Raw genomic sequence first — 26120 nt, 5'->3', positions numbered from 1 at the left:
CTGGGGTCCAATGGGGCTATTCCCTGAAACGCTGCCACCTAGGGAGTGACGATGACTACAGAAGATTTGGTCAAGGCCTGAAGAGACCACCATGTCTATGGGTTTGTCTTAGTTTGGGCTCTTCCATGCCCCATCCGTCACCTCAGACACAACAGGACAAAGGGCGGACCTTGGTAAAAGCCCAGAAGAGTCTCACCAGACACAGCTGATGGCACATGGTAGTGCCCCTGAGCAAATGCTGCAAAACCTGCCTGTGCAGGGCCCATGACATCCTCAGGTGAACAGCACCTCCATAAACAGAAATCCTCTTCCACTCCTTATTCCCCATGGTGAACTCCCTTGCCTTTCAAGACTCACCCCTGGGCAGTTATTCCTAAAGCGCCCCTTGTCCTGGAGTAGAACGGCCCCCCGTGTGCCATGCATAGATGTCTATGGGAACAGCTGCACTCTTCTAGTATTCAAAATGTTCTCTGGTCCCTGCCCACTCATCACTGAGCTCCCTGAGGACAGGGATCCCATCTCGTTCACCTGGGTACTCACCAGGCCTAGCCCAGTGCCTGGCATTGGTGGGCACTTTGTGAGCCTCTGCTGATTGAGGGGCTAAAAGCACCCAGTACCACGCCCACAATGTTTATGCACCGAGACCCCCTGGCATTCTCTAGTCCATAGGCCACAGCTATGCACTTTCACTTCCCCATTCTCGGGGGGAGAGAGCAGAACTTGAAGCCAAGCCTGGAGGACAGGAGTTCAAGAGTGGAGCTCCGCGTAGCCTGGTGGGTCAGGAAGAAGGGAATAGGAGAAGAGGAGGAGGTGGCCCACCTGCAAAATCGAAGCTCTTGTGCCAGCCTACCGATTAGTTAATGAAATAATCTGCCCCTTGAAAACTGAAGGCAATGGTAACCCACTCCACTATTCTTGCTTGGAAAATCCCATGGACAGAGGAGCCTGGTAGGCTACAGTCCATGGGGTCGCAAAGAGTCGGACACGACTGAGCAACTTCACTTTCACTTTGAAAACTGAAATAGCACCCACTCCCCCTGCTCTGAAGCAAACCTGTTTCTGTCTCTGCTATTTAAGGCCCCTGAAGATGCTCTGTGCTCTTAGGGTGGGAGAACATTAGCTCTGCGGAGCCACAGCTACCTTCTCAGCAGGTACGCTCCCCTAATCCCTTCTCACCATGTCATCTTCCTTTTGTCAACATGAGGCCCGGCTCTCCGTACGCATTCTCTTCTGGTCTCGTCCAAATAGGCAGCATTTAGCAAACAACAAATCTTTATCACTGACTGCCCTAAATGAACTCTAATTGGAAGTTTGACCTTCTAGGAATCTAGAAATGGTGGCTCGTCCACTATGCTATATTCCCCAATGATGCTTCTTAGGAGCAGAATGCACGTGCCCACACAGGTGTACACACAGCGGCTTACTGGCCGGAACGACATCTGTGCTTGTGTGTAAGCAGCGCTGGCTGTGTGCCCGAGGCCAGTGCTGCCTGCGGGGTCTGTCCTTGTCTGTGATGTAGGTGAAAGGCCAGGGCCCCTGTAGTCCTCATCCTTCTCTTCCTCACTTCCTACAGAATGGAGGGACTGTGGCAGAGATTCTGACATTTCCCTGGACTCACATCCTGTCTGCTGAACTATCCTCTGCCACTTTCACCACCAGGCCTGGTCTGCTGCCCTGCCCCTAAGCTGGAACTAATTATCATAGACAGTTTTAGAAGTTCATATTCCAGTGTTCTAAAAAAAAAAAAATCCAAGACTTCCATAGCTGAAAGAGTTATAGAGAAACCACAAAACTGTTGGTGCTATGTGGCATTGATACATATTTACTAAGCTGGCACAGAAGAATCCGAGGTGACGGGTATTACCTCTTAAGTTTGAAAGTAGACTTTAACAACAAACATCTCAAATAGAAGGTACAGAAAATACAGATGTACCAAACACAAGAAAAGGTTCACTCTGTTCACCTGTCAGGTCTACATCTGCATTATAATGGACTGGAACAAAGGCATCCATTTCTACCCCAGAGGGAAATACTACATCTCTTTCATGTGATGCTATGACTGCATGTGTAAAATGCCTGCACTAAAATTAAGTCTTCTATCTTCCAAATTTTCTCAATTATTAATACACTGGACAGCTGCAGTAGCTCTAGCAAAAATAGCAGCCAAGCTTTCCCACAAGTCAAAACAGCCATGAGAGGTCTGCACAGGGACTTTCCTACGTGAGGACTGGCTGCTCTCTGGGCCAAACAAGAAGAAACACAGTCTCCAGTGGAACAACAGAAAAAGAGAAACTTGTTTTAGAAGTTAACATGAAAAATGACAGCCATTCCTCCCACCCCCACTCCTCTTTATAACAAGAAACTCTGTGTGTGTGAAAAAAAAAAGAGTTGACTGAAAAGGCTATCGGTCCACTCACTGGGATAACAATTCAGAAAATTAAACAGTAAACCCAAGGAATGCCAATCACTTCAGTGTATTCTGGAATGAAACTATCCAATCGTGCCCACTCAACGGGAGCAGGGTGAGGTTAGAAAAACAAATTATGTCTTTTTTTTTTTTTTTTTAAGATTTCGGGAAGCAAATTAACATCCAGGGAAAAAAAAGCTGTCCTTCAGTTGCCACCTTCATATTTTAAACAAGTATCACAGTGTCATCTTAACAGACTTTCGTGAATACATTCTTTGCGGAAATACTCAACATGTGAAAAGCACTGCAAAGGGAAAAACTGAGTACTCAAGAGTATCACCATTCAATGGTCTCTGAACTCAACAGTGATCATGAATTTTAAGTCAAAGATTTATGTGTAGAACATGAAGCAAGAATAAAATAGATTTCAAAAGATTTTCTTAAAGCTATAATATCACAGCTTAAGCATATCACCCTAGAAGGAATGTCACTTGTCATGGTCATGTTGTGCTTGGTCTGGATGTGATCAAACATTTCACATTGCCTGTCACAGTTCTGATTTCACCTTTAAAGGCAATCAGAACACATGCCCCAGTTTCTGGGTCGTATGGTACCATCATTCCGTCTGTGCCCCAGCACCACAAACAGAAATGGTTGTAGGTCCTTGAGGAAAAAGCAGAGTCCTAGCAGCCCAAATTCTAAACAAGGATATGTTTGCACCAGTTCTGCATAACTTGTTTCTAAGAGCAAGGACCATATTTCATCTTCCCTCTCTCACGATCTACGTAAAAATCAGTTATTTTTCAGTAAATGCCAACAAATGTCAGAGAGGCAAACCATGGCTATTTGGAAATGGCTGTTAGTTTATTAATATAATCCCCCAGAGTAAAGCTCATGGTGTGAATGTTTTCAAGACAGCCACTGTCATTCAGAGGCGGGGCTTACTAACCTAACACAGACACTCACTGCCCGTGTATCACTTACCATTTGCGATCTGTTCTTCGGACAGCCATTGATGTCTTCGATCTTCTCATTTGCTGAAAAAAGAAACACGGGTCAGAAAAACAAATCATCATCACAGACACTGCAAGCAGTGATGTTCAGGACCCTTGAGGCCAAGCAAATCCTAAGGCCCATTCTGGGGTTCGTCCAACCAGCACAGGCATGTGAAATACTGAGACGCTTCTAGCAAGCTTCAGGACTTAACTCATCGAGCTGCTGTCCTCCAGGGACAGCTGGGGCAAGGTCACCGTCATCTAAGGCAGAGACAACTGCGCTGGCGACAGTCTTGGAGTGATGGGGCAGGGTGGAAATGTTTGCACACTGGGAAATGGACTGAGCTGTGACTGTGCTCTAGGCTCTGAAAAGGCAACCACAACTTCCCCACAAAAGATGGGGTGCTTCAGAGTGAGATCCACCTAGCCACAGTGCAGCTCCTGGGGACAAAAGCCACAGATGGTAGCATCTCACTCCACTTGTAGCTAGAAACATTAAGGTTGCTTTTGCCTGTCCTGATCCTGTTCCCAAAGTGGATCTTATTCCCACTGGGATCCTATTCCCAATGGAAAAACAAGAGAGTGAGACTTTAAAAATGACACATCCATGCCATTTAGTAAGTCCAGATTAAATCTGGAACATACTCTATTGAAGTCAAAAGAGTGCCAACCTACTTAGAGAAGTGATAGAAAGAGGCTGAACTGAATAAGCTGGAAATCAAATAAAAACAAGGAAGAAAGGCCCAGCTGCCCATGGTGAATGTATTTCATCCTCAGTCTAAAGGAACCCTTGTAAGATATAGCCTAGGACATCTGAGTTTGCAACTGCAGTGCTACCTGAAAGGCAGTATGTATCGTGGCTTAGAGGCAAAGATACCCCAGTTTGAAACCCAGCTCTACAGCTTCTGAGCTGTGTGATCTTAGCCATGTAACACAACCTCTCTGTTGCATTGCTTCACCTATAAAATTGAGTTGGCTCATCTGCAAAATTGAGCTAATACTACATACTTTAGAGGAGGAGCTGTGAAAAGAAGATTATATGATGCCAGTAAAATGCTTAGTGCAGTACCTAGCACATAGTGACAGTTCTATGTACGTTGTTTAGTTGCTCAGTTGTGTCTGACTCCGTGACTCCATGGACTGCAGCCCACCAGGCTCCTCTTTGTCCATGGAATTTCTCAGGCAAGAATACTGGAGTGAGTTGCCATTTCCTTCTCCAGGGGAACTTCCTGACCCAGGTCTCCTGCATTGAGAGTTGGATTCTTTACCTCTGAGCCACCTGGGAAGCCCTCTTTGTATGGTAGAGATCATTAATCCAATTATACATACTCTTTATCATCTATGTAGAAATATATAAAATAAAATTTTCCTTTTTGATCTCTCCACCTGAGTTTAACCCAGAAACCAAGCTAGGACTTCACAGTAAAGGACTTCAGATTTGCCTTCTCTGAAGACTTTTTAAGATTCCTTCCCAATCCCACATCCCTTTACATGTCACCACTCTAGAAAGATAAGGCCTGCTAGGTCTCTCTGCTCTCCCAGCACCCTGGAAACTGCCTCTATGTTGCTTTTAGCCACCTAATGTGTAACTCCTTTTCTAGCCTCCCAGCTATGCAAACAGGTAGATTCTGTTTTTCACACTTGTAGCCTTACAACTCAGTAAGTGCTTGCAAAATTGTATATATATCTATATATCACGTCTGACTTTAATGACTGTAACATCTAAAACTTCCATGAAAAGACATAAAAAAAAGAATCTGAAAAGGATAACAGAAACAGTTTCCCACGACACTAAGGTTTTGGAACACCTGTACTTAAACATAGTTCACTGTTACCTCCATTGGGTTTTTTTCCCTCCAGCATTTCTACCTTGAGAGAGAAGTAAAAAATAAGAAAGCAAGCTAAGCAAGCTAGTGGCATGACATTATTTAAAATCCTAACTACCAGAGACAGGCTGGTTAGTATACATTCAGCCTCTCCTACCCCTTTTTTAGAATTTGCCCAGAGTAATAGACATTCATGCCTATGACCCATCTGGGAAGACTTCAGTCTTCCAGGAGCCACCTGAGTTTTTGCAACTCTTAAGAACACTGGGATAGGCCTTTTAGGAAGCTTTTTCCACCTGCTTTTCCCTACTCCTCAAAGAGGTGCCATAAAGCCTTAAAAGATGCACATAAAAGATGTACAATGAATGGGATGACTCAGAGATATTTGTTGTTCAGTTCACCAGAAAATAGAATTAGCCAAAAGGTATCACTAGCATGTAAGCTCCACAAAACCAAGAACTTTCATTCTGCTTTGTTTTCTAGTATAACCCCAGAGCCTAATGCAGTGCCTGACACATAGTACCCACTCAACATGTATTTGTTGAGGGGAACTAAGGACTGTTCTGAATATTTCAATGAATCAAAGTTTTACTGCCTATTCTGAGGCAGCTGCCCTTTCACTTGTGTATATATAAATGTGTGTCCTGAAGGTGGAAAAAAAGAAAGATCCTTGACACCTGGCACTCCTTCATACATTGGAAATTATGGCAGGCTAGCACTCTGACCTTGGATTTTGATATACAACACTGGAAGAATAAATATACGGCTTTTGAGAATCAAGGCCACCCCAGGTATCTTCCAATTGGATACTCATGTTGGCCAAAGTCATGAGTCATTGGGTTCTGATCAATACCCAGCTCTTTGATGCTCATTAAAGTGAAGGGTGGGTAACTGTAATCCTGAGAAGTCATTTTCAAGATCATTTATATACCTTCTGGATAAATGAAACCAAGGGATTGAGTCTAATTATCCCTGTAGTTCCTTTTCATGGTCTGTTACTTAAACCACAGTCAGGTGTTCATTGAGTTCATTGGGCTCCTATCAGGCTAAAGCTTCCCTTTTATAATATTCAAAATAAACCAATGGCGGGGGGAGCCTATTTATGACCCTCTAAAGAAGGCATGGGAAGAGATCAATCAAATGACTCAACACAAACTCAAAATAAATGCTTAATAAAAATGCAAAAAAGTCTGGACCTCCTAGTTACCAATTTCATGTAATGTAAATACTTCTCCTTTAACTTAAATTCTCAAGAATTTCTGTGAAAGTGAAAGTGTGAAAGTCGCTCAGTTGTGTCCGAATCTTTTCCGACCCCATGGACTATACAGTCCATGTAATTTTCCAGGCCAGGATACTGGAGTGGGTAGCCTTTCCCTTCCCCAAGGGATCTTCCCAACCCAGGGATCAAACCCAGCTCTCCTGCATTGCAGGTAGATTCTTTACCAGCTAAGCCACCAGGGAAGCCAATCAAAATTTTCTGTGGTTGTCATAAATACTTAAAGCAATAATAGAAGCTCTCACTCTGCTGGTAAGAAGAGTTTGGTCTTCAGAGCTGAATTTATTAACTCGGGGTAGGGGGTCTTTGGCTACAGCCCCAAAGTAGAAAACCAAAGAAGCAAAGCCATGTCCCCCAAAGTCCTCAACTGTCATTAAAACTGGCATCCTGAAGTGCCAGTGGTATTTATTCCAGCAAGCTCTAGTGTGCAGACCTGTCTGCACGGAAGGTGACAAGTTAGTCATTGGAAAGCATCAGGGCACTTTAAGAAGTATGGAATCAAGCTCGTCACTTCTCAAAAGACCTCCTGGTAAGGGTTCAGAGCATTTCAAGAGCCCAAGCATCTATGCTTGGCACCTATGTATGTGCAGGGCAGTTGACCATCCCGCCAATGTCCAGAAAGAGAAACTGCCTGCCCTCACTGAAAGGCATATGACTTACCCAAGGTCATGCCATGGTAGCAGGTCATCAACAGAAAGAAAGTACAGTCCTGCGGGTTGTGTGAATTTCCTGGTTGAGCTCAGAGGCAGCCCAAATGGTGGTAGAGAATGAGCTGCTATCAGCTTCTCTAATGGGAATCTCTTCCCCTCTGTCTTGGCTTCCTCCTTCTCTCCAAGCCTCTTTTGTTTATCCTGTTTCCCTCCCCCTCTCTCTCCTCTGTCCTCTCTTCCTCCCGCCCCTTCTCTCCTTCGCTCACTCCAACCCCTTCTGGCATCCTCCCTGAGTGACAGCGATGTAAGCAGAGGGAGGGAGGCCTGTCTCTCCCTCTTGATTCATGCTGTTTATCCTGGCCTCATAAACTTTTCTAATAACTCACGGACATGGCACCGTTGATGGGCTGGCAGGCAACTGCCGGCTTTGGGCAGCTCAGGACTCAAGAAGATAATCATACTAATAAGAGGCTGAACACAGACACTCAACCCTCAGTCACCAGAGCAGGGGCACCAAGAAGCAGCAGCACAGGGTTCATTTTCTGCCCAATGGGCAGAAGGCAATGATGGAAGAGTACGGGCCCCAAGTTATCCCACTATCTGGGAAGACAGTGGATGGATAAATAGAAGGCTAGAGCCTAGGACCTATCTGCGCTCGATGAAGACTTAGTTAGGAGTAGCATCTGTGAAGAGCATTTCAGGTTTTCCTTCACATAAAACATCTTAGCTTTCAAAGGATTCCAACTTTCCATCATTAGAACTAGCTGAGGAGATGGTTCGATTCCCCAACCTGAAAGTCAAGTCTTCAACCACTGGCTTTGTTCCTGGGTTAGCCCTGTACCTTGCTTTATTTGCCTTGTTGAGTCTCTGGCTCTCTACCCTCCAGCATCTCTGCACACTATTCCCTCTACCAGGAAAGCCCTCCCTGACCACTTCACCCAGCTAACTCCCAGTTTGAGGTCTTGGTTTACAGATAAATTTCTTGAGGAAATGTTCCTTGATTCCCTCCTTGCTAACCCAGTGACTCTTTGCCTAATCATGGGTCAGGCCTCACAGCACATGAGCCCTTAATCATTATACACTATCGTCCTCCCTCCTAGATCTAGGAAGAGGTTGTGACTTAAAAGGACAATCTCTCTGCCTGCAAGTTTTGATGGACCTTCATTTAGATGAGTTCTTTTCAACTATTTTAAAATAACTTCAAACCTTCAGAAACGTTACAGGAACAGTACAGAGAATTTCCATACAACATCATCCGTTCTCATTTTCTCCTTTCCTCTCTCACACCCTCTTTCTCTCTATAGGTAGACATTATTTTTCGTGAATCATTTTAGTGTAGGCTCAGTTGTGTCTGACTCCTTTGCAACCCTGTGGACTGGAGCCCACCAGGCTCCTCTGTCCATGGAATTTTCCAGTCAAGAAAACTGGAGTGGATTGCCGTTTCCTACTCCAGGAGATCTTCCCAGGGACCAGACCCACATCTCTTGTGTCTCCGGCATTGGCAGGCAGATTCTTTACCATTGAGCCATCTGCGAAGCCCTGTGGCTTAGATGGTAATCTACCTCCAATGCAGAAGACCCCAGTTTGATCCCTGGGTTGGAAAGATCCCCTGGAGAAGGGAATGACTACCCACTCCCGTTTTCTTGCCTGGAGAATCCCATGGACAGAGGAGCCTGGCGGGCTACAGTCCATGGGATCGCAGAGAGTCACACACAACCGAAGCGACTGATGCACACACCTGGGAAGTCCTAGTGTAGGCTCCATGGGTCATATCCCTGATTCTTGATGTGTACTTCCAAAGGAAAAGGATATTATTTTGGGGTACAATTCTAAATTTCAGAAAATGTAACATTGCTCTAATTCCAATATTCCAATTTAGTCAATTGACTCAAAAATGTCCTTTATTGCATTTTATTCCCCTGAATGGGATCCAGTCCAGCATCACCAAGTGCATTTAGCTGTCAGGTCTCTTTAATGTCCTTTCTTCTTAAACAATTTCTCAGCCATATTTTTTTTTCTTTCACAGCAATGACATTTTGGAACAATTCAAGTGGTTTTTGGTTTTTTTTTTTCAATAGAATGTTCCACAATTTGGGTTTATCTGAGAGTCCTCGTGATGGGTTTCAGGCTTTCCAACCCCTGAGTGCAATACAACATGAAGTGATGTTGCATTCTTTCCGAGGTACCCTATCAGCAAGCACGTGACATCCAGCTGCTTCTCACCAGGAATGTAGTTTGATCACCTGGTCATGACACCTGATTCCTTTTGCAACTAAAACACCATCAGTGAAGAGCCACTTTGAGACCATGCACATAGCTGCTCTCCATCAAACTTTCTCCCTTAGATTTCAGGATCCATTGATGATTCTTGCCTTAACTAATGTTTACCATCACAGCTGCAACTCCTTCTACATTCATCAGTCAGCATTCTCCTGTTCAGTTGAGTCTTCTCTTCTCTTCCATTGATATATCATCTATTTATTTATCTATCAGCATATAGATTTGTATACTCCTATTTTATTCCATGGGTATAATCCACAATGGTCCTCAGTTATATTGATGCTCTAGTTGTCTCAGATCAGATTGCTCTTTGTAGCCTTGGAGTGTAGAACTAGTATTTGCAGGGAGATACTACCATCGGGGGGCAGATTTTGACTTAATGAAAGAAGAGCTTTTAAAAGATTCTAACTCTCCATCATTAGAACTAGCTGTGGAGGTAGGTAGTTGCCCATCCTAGGAAGCATTTAATAGAGTCTGCTGACTACTTTTCCTAGAAGCAATTCATACATCAGGTTGAGGCTTTTAAAACATCCTTTCCAAACCTTAGAGTTGCAGCACCATCCTGGAAAGGAGGAGGGTGACATACAGTTGAAAGGAATACTCAGGAGAATACTACACCCTGAGAAGGGGAAACATTCAGGCCACCTGTGGGAAACAATCCAACTCAGGCTTAGGGAAGCAGTGGCTGCAGTGAGTAACATTCTCATCCCTAAACTAATCAACTCAACTTCTTGTGAACATCACTGCACTCCAGATACCCCATTCAGTGCTGTGAACCCAGAAAGGAAGATGACTCAGAGCCAGACCTATGGAGAGCCAGGCCCAATACAGCAGTCAGTGGGATGATAGAGGAGGGTCCCTCCAGTTCTACCTGGGAGAGAGTTAGGTAGGGGATCAGAGGGAAACTGACTTTTCAAGAATGAGTAGGAGGTCTAGGTCTCCAGCCAAAGAGCAACTGTAACCACTAGACTTCTATTCAGCACAAGATGGAGTCTCTAGGAATCCAATTCTGGGAATCAGTGGAACTAACTTGAGCCTTTGAAATCACAGACTAGTGGCTCAGGCTCAGAGAGGTCACCATCTTGGGAGTTCATCTCATCAGAAGAGATTCAGGGAAGCATCCTCCTAAGCAATGATAAAAACTGTGCTAGCTTACATTTCCATAGCTTATATTTCCATAGCACTATGTTTAGTAAGTTTGCCATACACATTCACCAACTCTGGGACCCAACAGACATAACTAATCTATCACGACACACTCTGACATCGATTCCAAGGCCTCATCTTTCTACACATACCTTTCAAGGCTGCTGCTAAGTCGCTTCAGTCGTGTCTGACTCTGTGCGACCCCATAGATGGCAGCCCACCAGGCTCCGCCATCCCTGGGATTCTCCAGGCAAGAATACTGGAGTGGGTTGCCATTTCCTTCTCCAGTGCATGAACAGGAAAAGTGAAAGTGAAGTCGCTCAGTCATGTCTGACTCTTAGCGACCCCATGGACTACAGCCTACCAGGCTCCTCCGTCCATGGGATTTTCCAGGCAAGAGTACTGGAGTGGGGTGCCATTGCCTTCAAGTGGCTACCAAGTGCTATCCAGAAACACTTCACAGTATCCAAGCACATTTCACATCTGATGCCTATTTTACACTTCACAAGATTGCCACGAGATCAGACAAAACAGGCATGAAAGTGAAAGTCACTCAGTCATGTCTGACTCTTTGCAACCCCATGGACTATACAGTTCATGGAATTCTCCAGGCCAGAATACTGGAGTGGGTAGCCTTTCCCTTCTCCAGGGGATCTTCCCAACCCAGGGATCAAACCCAGGTCTCCCACATTGCAGGTGGATTCTTTACCAGCTGAGCCACAAGGGAAGCCCAAGAACACTGGAGCAGATAGCCTATCCCTTTCTCCAGTAGATCTTCCTGATCCAGGAATCAAACCGGAGTCTCCTGCGTTGCAGGCAGATTCTTTACCAACTGAGCTATCAGGGAAGCCCTGATAAAAAAGCAGGCATGGCTGTGCCTATTTTATTTCACTTGTTTTAATTGCTTTTTTTTTTTTAATCATTTTTTTTCCTTTGGCTGCACCATGTAGTATGCGGGATCTTAGCTCCCCAACCAGGGATTGCACTCATGCTCCCTGCAGTAGAATCACAGAGTCCTAACCACTGAACCACAAGGGAATTCTGTGTGCCCATTTTAAAGACAGGGAACCAGGTAGCAGAGTCCATGTTCAGAGACCCATGTCTCAAAGAACTGAGAGGGTCTTCTAGGAGATGGGGGTGGCCTCAACAATCTGAGCAAGCTTGACCCCTCTACCCAGTCAACGCCAGATGAGAACTCTACCCTGGCCAGCACCTTGACTCTGGCCTTGCAGAGTCACCCAGCTAAGCTGTGTGTGCACCGCTGATGCACAGAAATTGTGAGGTAGTGAACAGACGTTCTTTTATGTCATTAAGTTTGTGACAATCTGTTACATAGCAACAGCAAACTAATATGGGCAAGGAGAGAAAAAGGAGAGAAAAAGAAGGACCAATGGAAGTTGGTCTTCAGTCAATCTTAGGACAGCAAGGAAGCATCTTTCTCTCTAGATGGCACTCCAGAAGTTTCACCTTAGGCCAACTTGCCTGTATTTTTAGGTACGATCTCCATAGACGTGAGCAGAGCTACAACTATACATGGCTGCCTCTCATACTTGAAAGATAAGCAACTTTTCCATAACAACACGCCCGAGGGGCTGGGGCTTCTGTCCTTTTTTTTCTTTCTTCTCCCTTGGCATGAGTTGGCTGCCGAGGCTGCCAGCGACAACAATCAGCCTAATGCCATCTAATTGACATCCTGCCTCCACGGTCTGCTCCGAGTTCTCAGGCAGGACCACTGGGGTGCTTCCCCGAAGACCCAAGGCAAAGCTGTGCACAGCCTCCACCCACGTGCCTGCCCAGAATAACTCCTCTTCTCCAGCACACAGCCAAGGCATTAAAAATCCCACTGCTCCAGTTCCCTTCCCCCAGTATTAAAACCAGAACCAGCTCTCTGCAGAGACTGAGCCTTTGATTTCTCAGACCCAATTAAAGTTCACAAGGAAGAACCAGTCTCATGTTGCCTTTTCTTTTTTTTGGAAATATTTCCAGAATAATCCATAAAAAAGCACATCATCGGGGGGGAGGGGCAATGAGGGAGCCAGAAATGATAGGAGGGAAGAGGGACAGAGAGCCCCTCTATAAACCACAAGCATTTCCCCCAGCCATGGCCAGTCTTTCTTCCTAGAGAAATCAAGATGAGATTGCCCTGTAGGTGATCTTATCAGGCAAAATGAGCTGGTACCCACCCTCCTCTGGCACAAAACAGAGTCAAATAAACTGTCACCACATACAACAGAAACACTGCCTTTTGAGATGATGTCAGGCTTCCATCCCCACTTGCCAGACTTGACCCCGTTGGACTGGTCTCCAAGGTAACTCATCCACCCACCCCCTCCCCACCCCCCTGAGGTCAAATCTGCTCTTACCTACAACCTGGATAATCTGGGCCAGGAGGACGCCGTCCGTCACATCTTGCTGGAGATCCTTAATGAGACGCTTGTGGCCCGATTTGGCTAGATAATGATTGGCCCAGTCCGTGTAGATCTGCAAGAAAGCACACAGGCAACTTTAGGAGCCCCGTCAGATCCCATCTCAGCATTCCCAGCAGCTGCGGGGCCAGCAGAGGAGCCACTGTCCCGCCGGCGAGCTGTCTGGGGCCAGCCCTCGCCATTAACATGCAGTGCATTGTGCCCGTGGGGCATTCAGCTGGCCAGAGCCGGGCTTTCACCTATTGAGAGATCTGCCGTCAAAGGCTCAGGAGAAAGCTAAAGAACGCCTCAAAACACGCAGAGGCCTGAATGGGACAGGGGACACGGAACTAAACAGTCTGCACCAGACGGCTTTGAGAGGCTGAGGCTTTAAAGGCAGGCGCGGTCTCCCTCACCCCACCGCCCGACCCGGCCCCTTCCCACCTTTTTCTCTTTATTGAGAAAACGTATGGGGAGGTTACCACCCAACAGGCGATCTTTTCATGGGCCATTTCAGGGAAAGGAGTTCTCAGGAGCCTGGGTCCCTTGTAAGGGAGCCAAGTACCAAAACACAGAGCCCTTCAATTACTCTTGTGTGAGTGGAGTTATGAATGGCCTCACAATCATCTCAAATTTAATCAGCTTAATTTAAAAGCCCAGCATCATTTTCACTGTTGGGATTCTGTGAACAACAACAACAAAAATCCCCCAGCAAATTCCAACACATTTAAACACAGCGTTGGTGAGCACAGCACCTGAAAGGCAGAGGCTGGGCCGCCATGGGATCAGGAAAGCAGACCCCTCTGGGGGACACGCAGACCCACCCCTCCCAGTCACAGAGCCACCAGCATAAAGAGTATTTTCTTCCAATAGGCCAACAAACCAGGAAGACTCGCCTGCAAACTTTCTCCCACAATGACACAAACTGAAAACAAAACTGAAAACCTCCTCATCAGTTCTGCGTGCTAAGTTTCCTACGAGGGCTTGTGAATTTGTTGGGGAACATAAAGGTGTTTTATCAGAACCTTCCCCCCCCCCCAGGAGGGATATGAACATATGGTTGCTCAGAAAGAGAAGTATCCCCTCTCAGCTGGGCCACGTCAGCGGCTGCAGTTCATGTACTAACCCATGTGAGGTTTCCACCGAAACGATGAAGCCCATCACTGCATCTCCATCAGCCGGCCTGCTCTGAGATCTCGCGTCACTCACGGAGCAGCCGAAGCCCTGCCCCTGCCCTAGCCCTCCCTCCATCCTTCCCAACACTGTGCTCAGCAGAGGTGTGAGCACAATGGGGTGTTGCCCTTCAAACTCCCCAAATGTGGGTTCAAGGGTAAGTGCCTGGACTTGCAAAGCAGGGCCCTGCCAGGGAGGGGCACCTCTGACTACTCCAACTGGGACAGTGAAGGCCTCATCTCAAGAATGGACAAGGTGGACATGTCCTTTCTACTTCATCAAGTGCTGAGAACAGAAAACTCCTGTCCATTACTTTCTTCCCTCAAGACTTCCCAAGTTGTCAGATCAAAAATTTAGTACAGCAAGATCATGTTTCAATTTCATAAGCACTGAGAAATCTAAGGAAGCGGAGAGCCATCTTGGTCACTACAATGGCCAGGCTAAAAGGTCAATGATCACTGGATGAAATCGTTAAGAGGGAGAGAGGGAAGGGGAACAACATTCAAAAGGAAAGAGAAAGACCAGGGTTCAAGTTCCAACTCTAGAGGCTCCCCAGGGTGGGGGTTTGGGGTTGTTTTGTTCAATGATGTAGCCCAAGGACCTACAATAGCACAAAACACATTAGAACTTCCCGATATGTAACTGTTGAGGAATGGGTGTCTGACCTCAGCTGAGCACCTTAACTCTCTGAGCCGAGGTTTTCCTATCTGCAATATGGGATCAATACCGTGTACTTGTCAGTTCTTATGAGGACTGATAGAACATATTATTTTTTAAATAGCGGCTTATACAGAGTAGGAGCTGAGTAACAACTAACACAAAGCCTAATACACACCCCACAGTAGTACAAACACTTCACGCATATTAACTCACTGCATCCTCATCCTGTGTGGCAGATGCTAGTACTGCGTCAACGCTTCAGAAGAGAAACCTGAAGTGCAGGGAGGTAAAGGAACTTATCCAAGGTCACTGGGAAGTGGCAGAGACAGGATTTGAACCCAGGCTGACTGGCTCTAGAATCCCTCAGAGGCGCTCAACACTGCTTCTCTGAATATGAGTATAAATCATTCAAATAACTCACCCCCTCCATGACACCCTCCTACTGACGAGACTCATTCCTCTATTATGTTCACACTGAAAGAATTGTTTACATATAGATAAAAGCTCGGAGAAGGCAATGGCACCCCACTCCAGTACTCTTGCCCGGAGAATCCCACGGATGGAGGAGCCTGGTAGGCTCCAGTCCATGGGGTCGCTAACAGTTGGACACGACTGAGTGACTTCACTTTCACTTTTCCCTTTCATGCACTGGAGAAGGAAATGGCAACCCACTCCAGTCTTCTTGCCTGGAGAATCCCAGGGACGGCGGAGCCCGGTGGGCTGCCGTCTATGGGGTCGCACAGAGTCGGACACGACTGAAGTGACCTAGCAGCAGCAGCAGATAAAAGCTCCAAATCGATCCCTTGCTGTCACGTGACTTTTCTTAGCCAAGTCACTTGACTTTCCTGTGCTTCAGTTTATCCAGCTGTAAAATGGGCACAGCCAATCCGACTTCAGAAGGTGGTTGTGAAGAACTGAGTGAATGAAGCGCCATCTGGAAGCCCCTGGCCTGACCCACATGGGGCTCGGGAAGCAGAGGCAGTGGGTGGTCATGAGGAGTGCTTTGGCATGAGCAGACAGCTTTGAACATTAGCTGCCAGGCTGCCTAGTACACCTATGACCTTTGGCCTGGGTGTGCTCACGAGGGGAATAATAATACCTACGCATCATCGGGTGATTATGAGGGTGAAACAAGTCCATATACATAAAGAACACAGAATCTGAGACATGCTAAGTGTCCAGTAAATAAAAGGAATAATGAGAAAGGTGACTCCCAGCCTTATAAAACGGGCCAGAACAAAACCAGCCACAGCCTCTACGCTGAACCTCCAGGGTACAAATGACTCAAGGACTCACTCCCCTTCTCTTTTGTCACAAGGTACAATTTCAAGAGTCTGGAGCACTCCCTCTGCAATCACAACCCAGGGTAGATGGTAAAAGACAAGCAGGCCAGAAAACCGGCCGGGTTGGTATGGAGAGTGAGGCATCCATCCCTAAGTAGGAGATACATCCTCAGGGATGTCTCAAGCCCTGGAGGGATCCTATCAGCTGAGGGTCTGAGAGACAAAGCTGCTGCTGCTGCTGCTGCTGCTCAGTCGCTTCAGTCATCCAACTCTGTGCAACTCAATAGACGGCAGCCCACCAGGCTCCTCTGTCCCTGGGATTCTCCAGGCAAGAATACTGGAGTGGTTTGCCAGAGACCAAGAGAACATCCCAAAGCTTAAAGCCGTCTGCCCCACAACCGCCAGCTGAGGTGAGAACAGGCCATGGGCAAGAACACCGCTGAGTGGGAAGCAACTCAGTTACTTCTGCTCATTCCCTTCTTAGGTGATTGCTGCTACTGCTGCTAAGTCGCTTCAGTCGTGTCCGACTCTGTGCGACCCCATAGACAGCAGCCCACCAAGCTCCCCCGTCCCTGGGATTCTTCAGGCAAGAACACTGGAGTGGGTTGCCATTTTCTTCTCCAATGCATGACAGTGAAAAGTGAAAGCGAAGTCGCTCAGTCGTGTCCGACTCTTAGCGACCTTATGGACTGTAGCCTACCAGGCTCCTCTGTCCATGGGATTTTCCAGGCAAGAGTGCTGGAGTGGGGTGCCATTGCCTTCTCCATCTTAGGTGATTAAGGGTATTTTAAAATAGACATAGTCTCTCTAAAGCCAGCCCTCCATGTGTCAGCACAAATCAGCAGGAAACCAAGGTTAAGCAGGCTTCTTTCAGCAAGTCCAGGGGTACCTACACACACACAGTGTGGAGTCCTGGTGAGGCCACAGCAATGGCTCTGCCAGAGAAGTGACCCTCTCTACTCGAAGCTGTGTAGAACAAGAGCTCTTCTTCTGAATCCACCTACACACCATTGCCAACTTCGTGTTCCAACAGCACACCTCTAATCCTGTCACCTGCTCCAAAAATCATCAATGGCTCCCCACTGAACTAAAGACAGACTTTTCACACTGTGGCTCAAGGCAAGTCTTCACATCTACCTACTCCTCCCCAGCTGGTGTCCGACATTGCAGGGGAGGTGGTGTGTGTGAAAGTTAAGAGCATGGGCTTGGGCACTGACCAAGTCAAGCTGGTCCTTGGCAAGTGAATTTCTATTTACCTCTCTGTACCTCAGTTTTATCCTCCATAAAATGGGGATTATACCAAATATCCAATAAGGCAGAGACTGGCCAACTGTACACAGGCCAAACCCAATGGGCCACCTGCTTCTGTAAACAAAGCTCTATGGGAACCCAGCCACATCCATTTGCCATCTGTAGCTGCTTTCATACCACAATGGCACAGCTGAATAATTGTGATACAGACTTTTGGCCCACAAATCCTCAAATATTTACTGTCGGGTTCTTTACAGAAAAAAGTAGCCAGTCTGTGTCATAGGGACTGAATGACATAATGTGCCTATAGTGAGCAAGTGCTCAGGAATAATTACGATTATTATTACCCCAGGAAAACAGAACCTCACACCTCCCCCATCTCTGAACTCCTGCCACCCTACCCACCTGAGGGCCTCCACCGGGACCACCCAGCAGAACTCCATTCCTATGCTGGTCCTCCATGAAGTTCACTCTTGATTTCCCGATTGCATCCCAAGCTGCATACGAAGCAGGGAACCTGTACGCTGGCACCATCACCTCACCCCCACTCGCAGACTGGGGGCAAAGATGGTGTCCTGCCCATCCCTGGGCCCAGACGTGCCTCTCAAAAAGAGGGCACAGCAGGGGCTTGGTAAGTGGTTGTGGAGTTGAGCTGAACAGACAGCAAAAGGGCAAATCCTTGAGAAACTGATTACATTGGTGACTTAATGTGAGCTCTCAGCAAATACTCAAACCAGGATCTCAAGTCTCTTTACTGATTGAAAAGAGGAAGGAATAGAGAAAATAAATCACTCCGTAGTGCAAGCTCACTAATCAGGATCCAAACAAGAATCATTAATTTCTCTGCAGTTTCCTCTCCCTAGCTCTCAACTTTCTGAAGAAACGAGTCACAGGAAAATGCCTAGATTTATTTTAAGAAATACAGTTTTCATGGGTCATGCTAAGCACTGACACACGTCAGCGCCCTCCCTCTCAATTACTGTTTCAGTAGCCCATGCAATAACTACCATTCTTCCTAGAAGTACCTTTGGAAAATAAACTCACCACATCCTTAGTCATTAAGGACTTCATCAGGTTCAGAAACTCAACAAAAAATGGAACAGAGTGTGTTTGAAATCTTAAGCAAGGGCTACGGCATGCAGGGCATCCTCTCTGAGCCTCAGGCATCCAGAATCATCCTTCCCCAGGGTTCTAGAGACTTAGAACTGCTGCTGTTCCAGGTGGGCTCCCTGGAGCCCACCGATCCCTGATGGGTGAACTTTCAGTAGAAATGGGCAAGGCAAAGAACCACACAGTTCTGGGAAAGAGTAAAACCATCATTGCCACACCCACCTCCAAATTATCACATCATTCCAGAGTAAAAATTCTAGAGGAACAGGCCCTAGAATCGTCTCCCACTAGTATCCGCAGGCGTCTTTCCCACTTTGACTCATCTCACTGAGTTCACCACTCTCCCCACCAGCTCTGACGGGAGACCTCGTCGGTGCTCCAGAAGCACTTGGTGAGGGAAAGGAGTTCTGTCAAAGCTCGAAAAGAAAAAAGGGGAAGGAAGACAATGACAGCTGAGAGTGAATTCGTTTTGATTCACTTTATGAGCCTTGACAGGTTTTCAAGGAGCGCGTCATTTGTTTGCTTACAACTCCACCTCATTTCATATCAAACAGGCTGAAATCGAAGAGGGAAAGTCTTGACAGATCAAGTGAGGTAAAGAACCCGATTGTTAATTGTAACAGGAAAACTGATAAAAATTGCACTGTTGTTAAACCAATGGGGAAGGTGCCAAGTTTATACTGCAATTAGCTCTCCAGTGGAGGGGGATCGGTAGCACTGGAAGGAAGAAACCTCCCCAAAGTCTATAAAATAACTGCACCCAAAGTCGTTGCCTGAACAACTCTTAAGTCCAGACCAATGTGTCAGGCTGCCTGATGGATCCAAAAGGCAGCAGATAGAATTAGCACAGCGGTTACAGGAGGAAAAGGGTGCAAATGAATCTCTTAGCAGGAAATGCCAGAGAGGAGATTCAAGATACAAGTACACTAGTCATTTATTAATAGCACCTGAGGTGGTTTCCAGCCAATTAGTTGTGAAGAGAACCTATTGTCTGGCCTCCATTCAAGGTCTCACTGTAGACTTCAGGGATATCGTCAACATCATATTGCTTCCATGACTGTGCAGTGTGTGGTTAAAATGGCTTAGTTATGATCGTCCCGAAGTACAAAAATGACATTGCAACAATAGTACAGTGTCCACCCAGCACCTGAATACACAAAGAACGATTATCCAATTAGTCACAGTTTTAAGAAAATCAAAATACACTATTTGTTATTAAAGGCAAAGCTAGTTAACACATTCACTTCTGCATCCTTAGCATCTAGCAAGAAGCCTGGTACCTACTCCACAGGTGTGGTCACATGTCCACAGATCATCTCAACTGCCTGGGGTGAAGTGAGGGGCCTAAGGTTATTAGCTGGTGGCTTTTTCCCATGTTCCCGCTCTCCCCATCAGAGTCTAAGATATCCTCTCCCAAGGTAGACCCTGCCTTGATTAAAATCACTGTCTTGAAATAAACATTCAAATGAGGAAATGATACCCCAGCCCTACACACTGGAAAAAGACAGGGAACCCAGAGCAGCCAATCTTTTGCTCAAGGCCACAGATTACGACAGGGGCTGAGCCCAAACACTGGGGCTACTCCCTGTTTTCTCAAAGGAAGAATCCAGTTCTGCTTGGTGTCCTTGATTCTTACCACATACTCACCCTGGAGGGCAATGACTCTTCCATCCATATCTTTGCTATCCAGCCAGGTGGCCCATGGTGAGTCAGGGGGGCCCTCACTTACATGGTGGTGATATGCAGGTTTGCCTTACAGACACAATAAGAGCATGTATGTCTGTGGTTAACACAGTGTCTGGAGCACAACACCAAATAAATAGTGGTTATTCATGTTTAAATGGAGAAAGGAATGGCTACCTACTCCAACATTCTTGACTGGAGAATCCCATAGAAAGAGGAACCTGATGGGCTATGGTCCATGGGGTCACAAAGAGTTGGACACAACTGAAGCAACTTAGCACGCGCACACACACACCCATTCATATTCAAATTAATGTAAGTTTCAGGGGAGTATGTCTTTCTAAATTGCTGAGAGCATCCTCTTTTGAAAGCCACCGTTTTTAACTATGTCACTGGGACTCCCTAGATTATCATGATTTGTGCTTTTTAAATTAACCCAACTCCATGTTTTCTTGATGACCCATGGATATCGCTATGAATAGCATTTTGATGCATTCAAGGATGCCCTTAAAGCTGCAGAGTTACTGGACTGTCTTTAAGACCCCAGAGTCCTTTAAAAGTGGGTGTAGAGTAAAAGAAGTACCATTCAAGCCAGGGCCCTGATGGGACTTTTCCATTGAGGAGAATACGTCTAAGTGGCAGGCTTTCGTGGTACCCCTCTGATGCTCTGAGGGTCAGAAGGGAAGGCATCTTGGCTTTTAGCTGGTCTCTAGACAGTGAGAGTGAGTGCTAGCAAGCTGGGCTCCCAGAGCACCAAGATGTGACCAGGGTTTGTATCTCCAACCTGAGCATGTGCAGAACGGTACTGCCAGTTCCCACGCTCAATATACATTTTGGAACCTGGTTCACAGGAACTTGTTTATACCACGGAGTACATATACCTGTCCGGACCCAGAAGACAGTAGCAGGCTGAGGGAGGAGCCTACTGCTGGTTTTCTCCCTTTGTAACTGGCAGTAACCTCTGGCCACTGCTGAGTTTTCCAGATTTGCTGACATACTGAGTGCAACACTTTAACAGCACCATTTTTTAAAGGATTTTAAGTAGCTCCTCTGGAATTCTGTCACCTCCACTAGCTTTGTTTGTTGTGATGCATGCTTCCTAAGGCCCACTTGACTTTACACTCCAGGATGTCTGTCTGGCTCTAGGTGAGTGATCACACCATAGTGGTTATCTGGCTCTTGATGACCTTTCCTATATAGTTCTTCTGTGTATTCTTGCCACTGTTTCTTCATCTCTTCTGCTTCTCTCCAATTTTCTTAAAGAGATCTCTAACCTACTTGTCTGCACAACCACCAAAGATGCACCCTGACACCAGCCCATAGGTATACTCTTGTTCCAAAGGGATACATACATGTGTCAACACACACACAACAGGTAAGTAGAGGAGGGACAGGGCTTATCACTAATTCGAATTTCCACCCCCTCCCCTCCCCCACCTCCACAACACCTTTCTTTCTACTTTACCCTTGAATGATATCAAGTCAAGATAAGATGCTTAGAGCCACATGCATGCCACAGTGCATTGAGCAAACTCTGCCGGAGCAGCTGCCTATCTCTCTCTTGTATAGGATGCTAACTACCACCAGCCAAATTCTACAGTGAGTTGATAAAAGGAGAGCGCCTTTTAGAGTCAGACTGCTTATGTTTCAGACATGCCTCAACCACTTCCTGCAAGAGTTATCGCGGGCAAGTTCCTTAAACTATATCTGGGCTCCATTTCCTCATCTGTAAAATGGATCAACCCCCTATTCAGGTTCTTGTGAGACTGCAAAGAGGTCATCTAATAATGCCCAGCGCATAGTAAGGGCACACAGCATGTTGGTGCCAGTTAGTATTACCATGAAGACGATGCCATTCACTATGAGCACTTGCCCAACAAAGGATTCCTTTAGTTCCCAGCTCACTGTGAGGCAGGTATCATTTCCCCCACTTTACAGATGAGAAAACAGAGGCTGAGAGGGGAAATGACTTTCCCAATTTCACTCACAAGAATGCAGCCTTTGAAAGCAGAGACTCTGGCTCCTAAAGAGGCCACACAGCTCCTCAGAGGCCCACGCAGGAACCGCTGGCCGCAGACAGGTGAGTGTCACGGCTGCGTGGGAAAAGCAGGCAGAGAGAGCAAGGCTCATTGCACCAGAGCCACCTCAGTGTCACCAGCTCCTGCCCCTGGGAACAGAGCTGGCCGCTTGTCACTCATGCCTAATGGACCCAAGAGGGGGTGCTGACACTTTCCCACGTCCCCAAAGTGCAAAGCCGACATCATAGCAGTGTCACTATCACAAAAATAAAAACGCCAATACAACAGGGGTTGCCACCGCTGGGCTGTATCCAGATGGGAAATGTTCAGGGGTAAAGTCGCCCGGTTCCTCCAGCCTGAAGTGAGCCAGGGCTGCGGGGGAAGGGTCCATAGCCACACAATGGTGGCATTGTCTTGCGGGAACACCATCCAGTCACAGGTGGGCGTGCACAGCAACTCCAGAGGTTTTGAGACTGTGCCTCTAGAAAAATACACCAGGCTGGCGAACATGCTGGGAGGCACTGGCGAGATCTTAAGGAGGAGCACATAGGTGCCTGCTCACCCCACACCCTAGGTTGAGTCACGTTTGATGCCTGGGATGTCCCTGGCTTGCTTGCACCCTGTGCTCCTGGGATGAGCTCTGCTCTGTACCACTCTCGACAGGACACACAGCCTTGTCCCGTTCATTTCCCAGCTGATCGCCACCACCTCTGCACAAGGGGAGCTGGGCTGCTGTTGAGAACCTGCTGAGTGCCAGGCATTGTGTACCTGTCATCTACAACGTCTTCCCACACCAGAGTGACAGCTGCAGGAGAACAGAAATTCTTATCTTGTTTTGCTCACTGAATTTTTCCAAAACATCCAATATGGTGCCTCCCACACAGTAGGGGCTCACTAAATACCTGTGGACTAAATGGATCATCCCCATTTTACAGGCTGGAAAACAGAGGCTCTAAAAGGTTAAGAAATGTACACAGGGTCACACAGCTAATAAAAGGCAATGCTCCATTTGACCCAGGTTGCCTGGTCCTACGGCTACCAGCTCTCACCTCAAATGTGCACCCAGATCTCCTGAGGGCCTCCCTGGAAAGTCAAACAAGGCAAGGATGAAGACCTATCACCACAGGCTTTAAAATAAAACCCCCACTGTACTCCCTCTCACCCACTCCCCCCTTAGAAGATCTGAGTAACTTTTGACCAGGATGTCTAGCATCTCCAAGAAAGTCAAATGTCAGAGCCCACTTGAAATTTCTCAAGTATTTTCTCTCCCTTCCTGTATTCATTAGTTACTGACTGATTAGAGATACTTTCTCTCCAAGTGCTGCCCCTATGGCTGTGATGGGAACAGGCTCCTCCAGGCAGGCCTGGCAGGAGGGGAGGAGAAGACGGGGCTGCCGGTAGGAGGAGCTGCTGAGCACACTCTCGGAGAGGGAACGTTCCCAAACTCAACAAGAGCTTTTGAGAGCTGGCTGGCAGGGTGACCACACCTGAGGGGCTGGTGACAACCTGGGTAACAATACAGACCTCCCTCCGGTCTGGTCATGAAACGACCTTCTAAATATCAGCCTCCTTCTGGTCCCCCAAGCCTGCACAGTTCCCCTCACCTGCAGGCTGCGGGTAAGGGGATGCTGACCATTGTTTCTCGGTCACCCTCTGTCCTGCCAGAATGCCTCAGTTTAGCTTCCTAGGAACTGGTTCCCCAGGATTTTGGCTCCTCTTGGTCCAGTTACCTTGGAGTCCTAGGTAACTTCTGGCAGGTTGCTTAACCTCTCTGAGTCTCGGTTTCCTTTTCACAAGATTGCTCAGTGCATAAAGTGAAATGTTAGATCTAAGGGACCTCATACATTTGGACAGTATGCCAACACTTTGTGACTTGAGCAAATCACTTTCCGAGCCTCAGTTTCCACACCTGTAATATGGGATAATTATCTACTGTGAGGACTAAATGAAAATGTTTGTAAAGGGCTTAGCACAGTTCCTGGCACATAGGTGGAACCTTTAAATGTTAGTTTCCTTCCTGCCTTGTCTCCATGTCCCCCACCCATAAATCCCTCTGGTACTCCACTCACATATGGGCTCTGTAACCTTCAGTCCCCACTGGTGGGTTTTCTGGTCTGGTGTGTCCTTCCACATCGCTCCGTTTAGCAGGATCCTCTTTTCTAGAAACCAGCCCTGACTGCCAGGCTTCTCTCCCTCCTCTGAACTCCTAGTGCACCTACAATTAAATATACCTGTGTACCAGCTCCCAGCCCTTGTGCCTCTGCCCACACCATCCTCTCTCCAGCAGTGCCATCTCTTCCCCACCACCTGGCAAATGCTTATTTGGTGTCTCACAAGCCCGGTCAAGGGTCAATCCCTGTAAAGCCATTCCCAATTCACTGTCTCACTCCCATCAGGAAATTCTTTGTTCCCTCTTTTCTGGCTCCAAAAGCATTTTGCACATGTCTTCATCATGGCTACTATAACCATTCACATGTCCAACGGGGTCTTCTCCAGGGTAGAGAACAAGTTTTCCACACCTCTGAAACTCTAGCACAATGCCTGACTCACTACAGGAGCTCAATAAACAAGTACTTACTGATTTACTGCAGGGTCAATGGGTAGATGGATGGAAAAGAAGTGGAGGGGTAGACTGGTGAAATGTTCAGATGGACAGGTGGATGAATATAGGGGATGGATGAATGAATTTGTTCCCCTTCACTGCCTATAACATAAAGCCCCTTAAGTCAAGACGATGATTCATGTATCTTTCAGACCAGTCTTAGCACAAGGTATAGAACTGGCACTGGTAAGTAACACTTCCCTCTGAGAACTTCCAGCAACATAGTAGCAGCAGCCACTTGACCATGGATATTAAAGTGCTATTTAAAAAGACACACACACACACACACACACACACACACACACACACACACACACACAATATGCTAGGGCAGGCTTGCACTAGCTCAGGAGAGTTGACTGGTTAAACTTTCAGGAAATCAGTTAATTGGTTGTTAACCAGCCATTAGTGATACAGGAATTATCAGAAAGAGAAATTGAAGAGAACAATCCCATTTACAATTGCATCAAAAATAAGATACTAAAGACTGAGTTTTCACCTTTGGGCCACACCGTTTTCTGGTTGTCCAACTTTGCGTTACCAGATTAGCTTGAAATTTATTCAAAACATTCTCTGAAAGGATGAATAGGAAATGACGAGACATTCCTGATGAGACATTCCTAATCTCCATCAGTAGATATTCCTGATATCTATACAGTGCTGTCTTATGAGGTGATTCTGAATCCCAAGAGACAAACTAATTCATCCATAACCACAACTACAGAATTTCAATGACAGAAGAACCACCAGTGATCTAACTCTAAATTTATAGTTGAAGAAAGTGAGGATAATTTAAGTTAAATCCCTTTTATGCTATCCCTAAACTTAAATATACAGCCCTGTATGGACCTAAAAATATACAGTCAAATCAGCCATGAGATCACAATAAAATATACATGAAGCAAATAAAAATGTACTCTTTTGTATGATAAAGCTGAACTTAGAAAATGAAACCTCTTGAAAACAGAAAATATCTAAAATTGTTTAATTTAAAATTATTTTTCTAATTTTACTGAGATTTAATTTACATATAAGGACATGCATATATTTAAACTGTACAATTTGATGAGTTCTGACCTATACAGACCCATGAAACCATCACTACAGTCAAGATAACAAACATTTCCACCAATCCCAAGAATTTCCTTGCAACCCTTTGTAATCCATCCGTCACTCCACCACTGCTGCAAGGTTAACATAGTTCCGCTGTATGTCATCACAGATTCACTCAGGCTTTCTGACCTGTACATACATAGTATTATATATACTTTAAAATTAAATTATATAAACTTACAATTAAATTTTTAAAGGTGGTCAGACTCAAAACTCATCACTTTCCATTTATCATTCTACAT

General features: G+C 46.3%; 1 protein-coding gene across 3 annotated transcripts in view; it reads right to left on the bottom strand.

Annotated features, from left to right (window-relative positions):
* Positions 1-26120, bottom strand: part of NAV2 (neuron navigator 2) — a 423467-nt gene that overhangs the window by 280862 nt on the left and 116485 nt on the right. For all 3 annotated transcript variants that reach the window (XM_081533713.1, XM_081533716.1, XM_081533715.1), the window contains exons 2-3: positions 12944-13061; positions 3392-3444 (exon numbers count right to left, since the gene is read on the bottom strand). In XM_081533713.1, the coding sequence (XP_081389839.1) occupies positions 3392-3444; positions 12944-13061 (171 nt within the window). The remainder of the gene's footprint in view (positions 1-3391; positions 3445-12943; positions 13062-26120) is intronic.

Source organism: Giraffa tippelskirchi, chromosome 10 (genome assembly GCF_054371585.1).
Source record: "Giraffa tippelskirchi isolate mGirTip1 chromosome 10, T2T-mGirTip1v1.2.pri, whole genome shotgun sequence".
Lineage (NCBI taxonomy): Eukaryota > Metazoa > Chordata > Mammalia > Artiodactyla > Giraffidae > Giraffa > Giraffa tippelskirchi.
Note: the sequence above shows the minus strand (reverse complement) of the source record. Positions and strands in the feature narration are given on the sequence as shown.